Source organism: Mastomys coucha, unplaced genomic scaffold (genome assembly GCF_008632895.1).
Source record: "Mastomys coucha isolate ucsf_1 unplaced genomic scaffold, UCSF_Mcou_1 pScaffold6, whole genome shotgun sequence".
In the NCBI taxonomy this organism is placed as follows: Eukaryota; Metazoa; Chordata; class Mammalia; order Rodentia; family Muridae; genus Mastomys; species Mastomys coucha.
Genome location: NW_022196912.1, coordinates 52,275,165 through 52,286,932, shown reverse-complemented (window position 1 = coordinate 52,286,932; position 11,768 = coordinate 52,275,165). Strand labels below are relative to the sequence as shown.

The 11,768-nt window shown below is 37.4% G+C and overlaps 1 protein-coding gene and 1 long non-coding RNA gene across 2 annotated transcripts in view; one reads left to right on the top strand and one right to left on the bottom strand.

The window, feature by feature from the left end:
- The window catches only part of LOC116079715, an 8,212-nt gene extending 4,684 nt beyond the window's left edge, over positions 1-3,528 (top strand). The window contains exons 2-3 of the long non-coding RNA XR_004114135.1: positions 1,680-1,782; positions 3,495-3,528. This is a non-coding gene — a long non-coding RNA (uncharacterized LOC116079715). The remainder of the gene's footprint in view (positions 1-1,679; positions 1,783-3,494) is intronic.
- The window catches only part of Crppa (CDP-L-ribitol pyrophosphorylase A), a 288,105-nt gene that overhangs the window by 120,066 nt on the left and 156,271 nt on the right, over positions 1-11,768 (bottom strand). Inside the window, exon 9 of the mRNA XM_031355623.1 lies at positions 8,481-8,612. Coding sequence (XP_031211483.1) covers positions 8,481-8,612 — 132 coding nt within the window. The remainder of the gene's footprint in view (positions 1-8,480; positions 8,613-11,768) is intronic.

Here is an 11,768-nt window from a genome sequence, read left to right as displayed (position 1 = left end):
AATGCCAGGGCCTATAAGCAGGAGAGGGTGGGGTGGCAGGCATGGGGAGTAGGGAGGCAGCTGGGGTTGTTTTTGTTGTTTTCGTTTGTTTCTTTGTTTTTTAGAGGGGAAACTAGAAGGGAGAAATTTACATGTAAATAAAGAAAATATCTAATAAAAAAAAAAAGAAAATGCAGGCACAAAAATGGAGCAGAGGCTGAAGGCCTATTCCATTTTTAAATACTCAAATTTTCATGGAGACAGTCAGCAATAAATTCAGTATATAATCTATTATATTAGCACTTTGCTAGTATTGTGGTTGGCAGAATCTGATGTGACTTCCACTGCCACACCCAGTATCTGTGCCTGCCTGTAACACACTCCTTGATCGAGGGCGGGGCCTGGGAACTTGCCTCTGATTCACAGAATAATGCAGAGAGTTGATGCTAGGCTATGAAGTTAAAGAGAGTAGTGTTATCAGATGCTTCCTTTGCTGTTTTGCTGTGGAAAGACCCTCTGTGAAGAAGTTCCCGTGAGAAGGAAGAACTGAGTGCAACAGCCCACAGCGAACGCTGTGAGCACTGAGTTTGAGAGGGGATCACTTCTAAAAGGGCCTAGGGTGACTGCAATCCTAACAGGGACCCAGGGACACATAGTCACCAGGATCTATGAGGTAACGCTACCTCAGAAACAGTAAATGGCAATGAAATGTGTTCCCAGGAGAATTAGTTCAAGAATATTTTATATCGTACTTCCTGAGAGAATACAGGCTTGCATTTTCAGACATAATTTGTTCCTTTTTACCACAAAGAAAAGAGATATGTAACAAATCATCCATTTCTTTTTATTTTCTTTGAGGGGGGTGTTCAAGGCAGAGTTTCTCTGTGTAGCCCTAGCTGTCCTGGAACTCACTCTGTGGACCATGCTGGCCTTGAACTCACACCTTTGATCCCAGCACTTGGAAGGCAGAGGCAGGCAGATTTCTGAGATCCAGGTCTATAGAGTGAGTTCCAGGACAGCCAGGGCTACACAGAGAAACCCTGTCTTGAAAAAACAAAAAACAAAACAAAACAAAAAAAAAAAAAAACAAAAAAAAGTTCTGGGATTAAAGGCATGTGCCACCACTGCCCAGGACAAATCAGTATTTCTAATATTACATTTCTTTTGGATATACTCCAATAAGCTGATCTTATTTCTAATTTTAGAGTTTACCAAATGAGCCAAATAAAGTCTTTAAAAATAATTTCATTTTCAAACTTAGACAACTTTGAAGATATTATTTTCATGACTTTCATACTTTCACAAATGACTAACTCTGAGCAATAAAAGACAAGTAATATTGACAAGTAAAACCATTTATCTCATAAACGTCCCACAGCTAGAAAAGAAAAAAGAAAGACACAGAGAGAGAGAGAGAGAGAGTCAGAGAGAAAGAGACAGAGATAGAGACAGAGATAGAGACAGAGAGAAAGACGGAGAGAGGAGCCTATTGGGGTGCATGATTTAGTGCCGTAGAGTCATGTGTTCACTCAGTTATACTAATTAAATTCCACAAAACTCACTGAAGAAACCAAGGCTAACATCCTCCAACCTCACTTTATGTTTTTGTTTATTCATTTGTTTCTTTGTTTGGTGTTTGGCAGCACACAGACTTACCTGTAGTTGGACTTTTGTGTTTATTCACTTGTTTCTTTGTTTAGTGTTTGACAGCACAGACTTACCTGTAGCTGGACTTTTGGCTACTTCATGGATTCCCTTCTACGACACTTCCCTACCTTAATACCTTCCAACCCCCCAAACTAGGTAAGAGAAAAAGAAGGCTAGAGGGGGAAGGGGGAGTCCATCTTGTTAGACTGCTTCCTGTTGATCAGGGGTGTCAAGTTCCTTAAGGCAAGATTGATCTTCAATGTCAATATATCTCCAATCAGCACCAGCCATCTGTAACCAGGAGCAGCAGGAGCAGCAGGAGGGCAGCACTGCCACCATATTGGCATTTTTATACCCTTTCAAGAGTGCCCAGAATTCTGAACATCATATACCTGTAAGACGGGCAAAATCACACCCCTGCTAGAGCAAGCAGCAGCCATGGCTAGCTGTAGACCATCAAAGCAGCCCCATATTCCATACCTGATTAAAGCAAAGACATATTCCTATAACATTTCTGTATTTAAAGAAACCAATATTCTTACTATACATACCTACCTAACCTGTGAAAATCCTGTGCTCTTGAAGGGTGATACCAAATAAAACTTCAGTATAGAAAAGAAATTCCAGTCTTTAGACACAAAGATGTCTTTGAGATGCTGGACTTGTTTGTGTATTTCCTAGCAAGGGCACTTGCAATAATTCCAAAGATTCAGAATCCAGAATGTTTCTAGATATCCTTCAGAGTACACATAAGGCCTTCAAAGAAGACAACAAAGCATAATAGCACTTAACCCACCAAATGAATATATTTGTCATGTAAGACTTATTTACATAATTTAATTTAATGTTGCTACAAGGCTTCGCTTTTTAGTTTTATATCTTGTTTTGGGGAATGTATATGACTTTCATAAGTCACAAATAATTACTATACAAAAATGTACAAAATGCTTTGCTATCTTCTTTTTTTACCATCTGACTTCCTCATCTGTAGTAATATAAAAGTTGGAATTCAAAAGCAGAGTCAATGTGATGGAGCCTAAACTCCAATCTCCAGACGGAGTTGTGTTCTGTCTCTCTCCAACTGCCAGAGTCCTTTCTAGTGTTCCCACTGATGAAAGTGCTCACAAACTCAAGCTTTTCTTTCTAAACTCCATTGCCTCTGATCCTAACCACCAGAGGACAGTTAACAAGAAGAAATCAAAAGAACATCTGGCCTGGAGGGTGGTGGCACACACCTCCAAACCCAGCACCCAGAGACAAAGGCAGCTGTGAGTTCAAGGTCAGCCTGGTCTACAGAATGAGTCCAGGAAAGCCAGGGTTACACAAAGGAACTCTGTCTCAGAAAACAAAAAGAGAGAAAGAAATCTATAGAGTAAATCCTACAGCACCCTGCCCTGTTTACTGTTGTTGTGGTTATTGTTGTTGTTGTTGTTATTATTATTATTAATTTAGCTCTTTCTGGATAAGATGAGCTCTCTTCTGGTTGCTTTTTATTTTATTTTTATCATGATGTCTAAAAGAAAATTAACATTGCCTGTCTAATCTAAAGTACACTAACTCTAAGACATAATTTAACAGTGAAATAAAAAAATAGTACAGTATGGGTGAGGGAAAAGGACTGAAGCCCTGAGGGCCAGCAGAAAGAATGGAAACAGGAAATAGGAGGTTGGGGGACCCTCCAGAATGCACCAGAGACCTGGGAGCTAAGTGACTCTCAGGAATCAAAGGGAGGGACCTTAAGTGAAATGTCCAAAGGGGAGAGGGAACTTATAGAGCCCACCTCCAGCAGGAAGACAGGGCATCAAGTGAGGGATGGGGTTGCCATCCCACAGTCACATCTCTAATTCATAATTATTCTTGTATTAAAGAACTTCAGGGATGGAAATGGAGAGGAGCCTGAGGAAAAGAAGGTCTAGCAACAGGCCCAGAGTGGAATCCAGCTCAAGAGGAGGTCCCAAGGACTGACATTATTACTGAGGATATGGAGCACTCACAAAAGGTACCTATCATGACCACACTCCAGAAGACCCAACAAGCAGCTGAAAGAGTCAGATGCAGATATTTGCACCCAGCCAATGGACAGAAGCAGCAGATCCCTGTTGTTGAATTAGAGAAGGCTGAAAGAAGCTGAGGAGAAGGGCAATCCTGTAGGAGGACCAGCAGTCTCAATTAATCTGGACCCCGGGGTCTCTCAAACACTGGACCAGCAAACAGACAGCATACATCAGCTGATATGAGGCCCCCAACACACATACAGTAGAGGACTTCTGGGGTCTGTGTTCATTCAGAGATGATGCACCTAACCTTCAAGAGACTGGAGGCCCCAGGGATCGGGGGGGTGGGGTGGGAGTCTGGGGAGGAGGTGTAGGATGTGGAGCAGTAGGAGGGTGGTGAGGAATGGAATATGCAGTATAAAAAGTAAATTAATTTAAAAATTATAAAAATAAAAATAGTACAGTAAAACTCTCATGGTCATACAAGGAAAAGACCCCACTAGCTTGAGGTTTGAGATTTAACACATATGTGAGTGAAGCCTGCAGTATCTCCTGGCTGAGCCAGTAGACTCTCCAGCTCTCCACCTTCTCTGCATACATATATCTCTGCATGGCTCATTTGGAGGTTTACTTAGTCAGTTGAGATAGGGGCCCATTATTTAACTCAGGCTGGTCTCAAACTCATAATCTTCCTGTCTTGTCTCCTGAATACTGGGAATATAGGCAAGTTTTACCATGGCCTGCTTCATACAATGATCCTAAATTCTAAACTTTACAAAGGCAGCATCTGAGCCTTAAAATCTTTACATAAATTGTCAAACACTATACAGCTGCTTCTTTAGTGTGGAACCAAACAGACACTGACTCATCAAAATAGTCACATGTTCAGAAAACTCTTTAACCGTGAAACCATATGTTTGTTTCAACCTTGAATACCTGGAGTTTTTAAATATCTAGACAGAGTAGAAAATGACAGGGCTTTATAAAGTTTATAGCGCTTAAGTTTTATTACAGTTCATAAATAAAAATTGTAGAGAATGTATACTTGTAAATATTTATGTGAAGAATCACTATAAAATATTTTAGATATCAATAAAATAGGTCTACAAACTTTATTATTTGTTTAAAACATTCAGGCCTTAAATATTATACATTAATAAATTCATAAATATATCAGATACATTTTTTTAGATAATTAAAATGCATTCTTCCAATGGAATTTTTTTATTTTACAACTCAGTGACTTCTCTAGCAAAGTGGGATTAAACCTAATAAAGAATAAGATTTTCTTTTTAAGACAATGTCTCAAAATGCTGATCCTCATACTCCAGACATCCAAGTGATGGATGGGCTTACTAGGGTGCCACATCATCCTGAATGAGAGTAACTTTTTACTGACCAAGGTGCCCCGACAGACTTTACAGGCCTTTTCTCTATTTTACCTTCAGTAGCTTATGGAGACCTGGCTTTGCTGGTCCTGGCTCAGAGTCACAGAAATCTGTCTGATAGCAAGGAATGGACTCTTAATGCCTGTTTTCAGGCAAGCACACTTTCTGAGGGAATTCTCTCATGTACAAAGTCACATAGACAAGTATTTACACCTCACCCCATAAGTACACAGAGCATAATGGCCATTAGAATGTTATATTAAGGCTGCTGGATTTATCAGGTAAAAGTCACAAGGTATTAAGTTAAATTCAAACTGTATAAAAGCAATTTACACTGCACGTGTGTCTCATGTCTTATTCGGGATGCACTTAATACTAAAAACTATTTGGGGTTTAGGAATTATAACTACCCAAGATAACCAATGTTTTATGTAGCAGCTCCACTCTCCACTGGAAAGACAGCTGCAATGCATGTGAGCCATGGAGCTCTGAAGTCTCCAGGGATTGGATATGCTCTTTGTTTCTTCCATTTCGAGCTTTAGCCTAAATAATTTTTTTTTTACATTTGTACCCTGTGAGGTTAGCATTCATCTATGATGCTACAGGTTACAAACATGAAAAATGGTTTATTTATCACTCCTATCATATTTATACATTATAACCAAAAATTACAATAAGTTGAGGAGGTAATATTCCTGACCAAGGACACAGACCTAAGTTCTTTACCAGCTCTCTGTCTTTGAGCAAGAGTATGTGTCTCTTTAGATCTTGGATGGTTTGTCTTTCATAGCCTCTACAGTTTCAACATCTTAGATTTCTAAGATACCATGTACACAAAACTGTATCACCTTTTTAAGGACTATATGGATGGCATGTTTACATATTTTAGAAGCAAAGCTACATCGAAGTTAAAGACTAAAGTACTGCCTTTAAAGTGCTCTGGATATTTTCAAGACTCACTAACTTGTACAGAAAAGCAAATGCCATTCTCAGCTCAAGTTATCGTCCTACCTTCCACTTCCATGTAGTATTGCAAATGCCCACTAGGCCTGTATTTATAATGATCATTATATTAAATTAAAATTTACCTATTTAAAACATAAACCTGCAAGCTAATGACATAGCTTCGATAATTTGACAAATTGCAGTTTGCAAAAATACATTCTTTTGCTGATTGCTTACACTTATATACTTTAAGATATTTTATTTATATTTTACATTTGCACACAAATATGTGTGTATACATGCACACATGTGTGAAGGTGTGTGCATATATCAGAAAAAGGGTTCAGATCCCTTGGATCTGGCATTATAGGTGGCTGTAACCTGCCCAACATGGATGTTGAAAACCCAACTTAGGCCCTCTGCTAGGTCTTTTAAACATAGAGCTCTCACTCTATGTTCTACCCATATGTCAGTTTAAATATCCGTGATTACCTAGAAAGCCAGTAATGTACCAAATTTATTCCAAACGACTCCAAAAGCAATTGTCAGACTTACTAAACCATCTCCATAAGACCTCAAAGATAAAACTATAAAGTAGCCAGAAGTCTAAAGACATCTATGTATTACAAAAAAGGCAATTCCATTTTCTATGAGATTCTCAAAAAGCTGTTTGAAATCCCATTCCTTTGTACAAAGAATGATTAGGAGTAAAGCATTTTGCCTTCCATTTAACTAACTTGCTGCTACTAGCACCTTAGCAAATGCTCTCCTCTAGTTAAGTGCTGTGCTCTATCAGATGCTAGATGCCAGACACTTTTAAGTGCTTAAATACCATGTGCCGGTAGGAAGCACTTGAATAGCAATATTATGAAAATGACACAAAATTAAGCAATTTCAGATTTGCCACAGGGCATGGGACATAATTTCACAGGATTTCCCATAACATAGAAGAGCTCAGTTAAATCTGAAGTTTAAATTCCAATTTGGAACATAGTTACACATGTATGTGAAGTATTCTTGATTACTGAATCTGGCAGCCTTATGTGAACTACCTAATAGTTGGTATTTGCCAACTTACTACTTTATTTTAGGGGTTTGTTTCCTTAATTTTCTGGAGGGGGGAATTTCATACGTGAACATTATATTTACATCATTTTCGCCTGTTCTTTTCTCCTCTCCAGCTCCTCCTCTACCTCCACCCCCTCTCAAATTAGTCACTGCTTCTTTAATTATTGTTAGATAAACATGGATATGCATATATATCTAACAAGGACACACAAAATCTACTGAGGACATAACCTACTGAGGCCATTCAGTGTTGCTCATATGTAATATGTTTAGGGCTGATTATTTATTATTAGATAACCTATCAGGGAGTTCATGCCCAGAGAAAAATGAATTGCCCATTCTTAACAGCCAATGATTACGTGGAGCACTTTATGTAAGGGTGGGACCTTGTGAAATTCCATCCAATCAGGCTGCTATGTCAAGTGCTGTTACCCTTATGCAGGTCTTGTTTAGGCAACTATATGATTGAAATTTCACGGGTGCAGCTTTCCTGCCATGTCTAGAAGACACTATCTAGCAGCAGTAAGTACCCTGGTCCTATGGCTCTTGAATATTTTTTTCCCATCTTCCAGGAATTTCCCTGAACCATAGGTATAAGAATTACATTATAGATATATTAATTGTGGCTGAATATGCCTGCTGTCTGTTTGGGTTGAATGCCTGCTCAATAGGAGGAAATTTATGTCTGACACTAAATGTAGTCAATTCTCTGTGGCTGGAGCAGTCATAGATCCTAGAAGACAGCCTACTATTGTCGTTCTCTTCAATGAATACAATCTTGAACTGTATTGTAAATAGTTTTCCTTTCTTGTTACCCCAGATAAGTGTATCTCTTACACTCACTACAGACGTTTCTGTTTGTAATTGACGGACAATGTTACAGAGATCCACAGCTGGTCAAAATGCACTGCTTCCTTCTTTTCTCTAAAACATTAGTTTTGACTTTTATTTTCATTTTTTATTTTAATTTTATTTCATTTATGTAATGTGTGAAACACATTACAGCCCATAAGATGAGTAAAACCATGTGTATACGAGTGCATATATGGGAGTGTATGCATGTTCTCCTGAGTACAGCACACAAGTGGAGATCCAAGAACAACTTCAAGTGTTAGTCCTTCCATTTACATTGCCTGTCCACACTGTGTGTGCCAGGCCAGCTGGCATAAATATTGTTGTAGACTCTCCTGTCTCCATGTCCTTTCTCTTTAAGACCATTGTGATTACTGAGCCGCTCTATAGCATCAGCTCCAACATGGGTTCTTGTGATTCAATCTCAGCTTCTTAATCTTATGTATAAAAGCTTTCCCTCCTGAACCCTCTCTGGAGCACCAGATGAATAATTTTCTAGTCACCATTTTATTCAACATTGTCATCATCCATTTACTTTATCAAAATTACTTTCCTACTATTAGAATTATGAAAACATACATTTTGTAAATATTAAAAAAGTACATACCTGTGAGTAATTTAGGAGGACTCCACTTAATAGAATATTCCTTACTTTCACTTCCTTTGCTAACGCCCTAATCCACATCAGGCTTTCCATCTTCTGAGCGAGCGGTACTAAGGTGAAGTCAAAGCAATACACCTGAAAAGGCAAGAACAACACTGTTCTCTTCAGCCTTCCTCTTGAGAAAAGTAAAGCTCAAAACATAACATGATACTCAATTAATTTTGTTAATACATGTTAATAATTTCCAATGTCTTTTAGGTAATACACACTTAGTAAGTAAATCACTCCTCTCTTTTAAATGTGAGGTAAATACTCACTGGAAATACAATATTGAAAAATATGCTACCATTCTGCTGAAAAACATACCAATTATATAAAAATATGACTCCACTAAGTTTAACTAATAATCTATTTTTCTTAGCCTATAAAACAATAAAATTTAAAGGAACTAAAATTTACAGTATTTTAGAGTACCTGACATCTCTAATAAGTAATTGTCTATATCTATAATAAACTCAGAGCATTTTTCTATGGAACATCATTTTTAGCAATATTTAATATTAATATTATATTTAATATTTAAATATTAATATTTAAATATCAGTATTTAGGAAAACATGGCATTAAGGGTTGGCCACTGGGAATTTGATCATGCTCCAATGAGTATATGAGTAACACAAATCAAGTTTGGTGAATTTTTTTTCTTTTTGTGGGGAGGGTACAAGGGTTGGAGAATGGACCTGTGAAGAATGGGAAGCAAAGTGATCAGGGTACATTGTGTGAAATTCCCAAATAATTAATATATTCAAATAATAAAAATTTAATGAAAATTTAAGGGATCTCAGAGTGATCCTTCAAGATAATTTGTTAAGTGGAAACATAAATTATCGGTTCTCAATCTGTGGGTGGTGACCCCTGCAATGGTTAAAGGTCCCTTTCTCAGGGTCACCTAAGACCATTGAAAAACACAGGCATTTAGATGATGAATCATAACAGTAGCAAGATTACAGATATGAAGTAGCAACAAAATAATGCTATTGCTAAGGTCATGACAACATGAATAGTATTACAGGGTTGCAACATTAGGGAGGCTGAGAAGCAATGGCATAAATGATACAAAGAGCACTAAGAAACACGTGTGCTCTTCTGAAATACCTAATTTAAAATATTTTCTCAGTACTATAAATTTCTGTATTATACAGGCTTACTAACAAGAAACATTTAAAGCATAGTTTCCCTCACCCTCCTATATGGACAAAGCCCTCTGTCCTGTTCTTCCCTAGATTTCATAGGAACATATATTCTATTATGTCCCTGCTATACCATAAAGGAATGAGTTTTTCCATGCTAATGATACATTTTTTCAGGTAAAAGTATCTATATAAAACTCTTTATTTTTCTTTTATTGCTGGAGATTAAACCTAGCATGCATACAACTTTTGAGTTATGTCCCAAATCCTATAATGCTTATTTTAAAGAGACTTATACAATGATTTTTAGTATACACTTGTTCAATAGATGTTCAACAACAATGTTGAAGAAGTTGTCATTAAACATAGTTAATTGAAAATATGTACATATAGCTATTTCCTTTTGAAATCTAAATGATATAAGTACAGTTCTATGCAAAGGAAATAAATAAAAGGATATGCCACAAAGAATCTAAAATTTAAAAAAAGGGAAATGTTTTTCAAGAAAACAGTACATGCTGGGCTTTCCAATGAGGCAATCAGCTGTCAGGCAGACAGTGAGAGGATGTGACTCTGGAGCTTTCGGCTCTGCTTCTCTGAAAACTCACAAAGGTAGGATTTCCACTGTCTTATGAGTCATATCAATGCTGATTAGGGTAAAAACAACTCCAGTTGTTTTTAGCGATCTGGAACCTGGCCAGAAGTGTGAAAATACTATAAATGGTAGCCTTCTCACCAGTGTAGTGTAGCCTGTAAATCTGTGCTTGGTACACAGGCCCTCAATGCCCACTACCTAGAGCAAGAGATGTTGGTCCCCATTTAGAAGTCCTGTAAAGCATAGTTCGCTGGCCATCTTAAAATGGATGAATTGAAGAGACTCTTTTATATCATTGATCAAACCAACTCTTCAAAGTCTCCTTCCAATGAGTCTACAATATTTAAGTGGACTGGAATTGCTGGTAATAGGCTAGCAAAGAAAAAGCAAGCTAATTTACCAAACATCAAACAACTGCAAAAAAAAATTTACTCATGGATAGAACTTAAAGTCAAAGGGTTGACTATGGGATATAAAATCCTCTTCAGCAATGCTGTCACAGAATGTACACCTTGATATTGAACCACTTGCTGAAAGACCACTGTTGTATGATGTTGAAGGCTTCAAAATACAATTTGACTTTTAGACCTACATAAGTACCAGTATCATGTAGACACTGTAAAATTGTACCGGCTAACATGTCACCCATAATTAATGAGTGAACTAGCAAATGGCTTATGTACTTAACCTTGGACAGCTCCATGGGTGGCAAGGGCTCTGGATCCCAGTGTTTGCACAAGCCCATCTGTGCTTCCTGTCTCCTACACTCAATCCCACACATGCTTTAAATTTCTTGAGTGACCTGCTGATACATTACTGGTCCCAGATGAATTCCAATTAATTTTTAATAATTTAAAATGTGATTTTCATTCATCTCTAAGGACAGGTACATTTGTTAGAGGAGCATAACTAAATATTAAGTATAATAAAACTCCAATTAGCCACTCTTAATTCCATTGTTCATGTTTCCAGGAAAGCTAGAGAAAGAAGTCAAGATTTGTGGTATGAGAGGAAAGAGACTGTTTATTTGACTAAGACAAAACTTAATTTCTGGAGCTTAAATGTATCCAAATAACACATTGCTCAAAGACAACAAATGTGGAAGGAAGGGTGGTCAGGAAAAAAGTACTGGTAATTATCAAATAAATGACTTAGAAGAAAACAGACTCAGACCAGTGATTTTGACACAATAGATACTATAAAATGATCCACATGTGTACAAAAAAAGTAAATGGGTAAATTAGACTCAGCATAGCCAAAGCATGACTTTTCAAGAGTGCATGGGATCCATCCAACAGCTGGTAGCATCAGTCAGCTACTAAACAGATCAAAGTGGGGCTTATCTCCAGGATCAGAAGAGATCTTCAAGAACTTTTAACTTGCTTCAACTATTTAAAAATTATATGAAATCTATTAATAAAATTATTTTAATTTAATGAACTTCAAAACCAAACATAAAAAACAAAGATCAAGTACCTTACACTGAGCTGACTCACTAAGAATGAG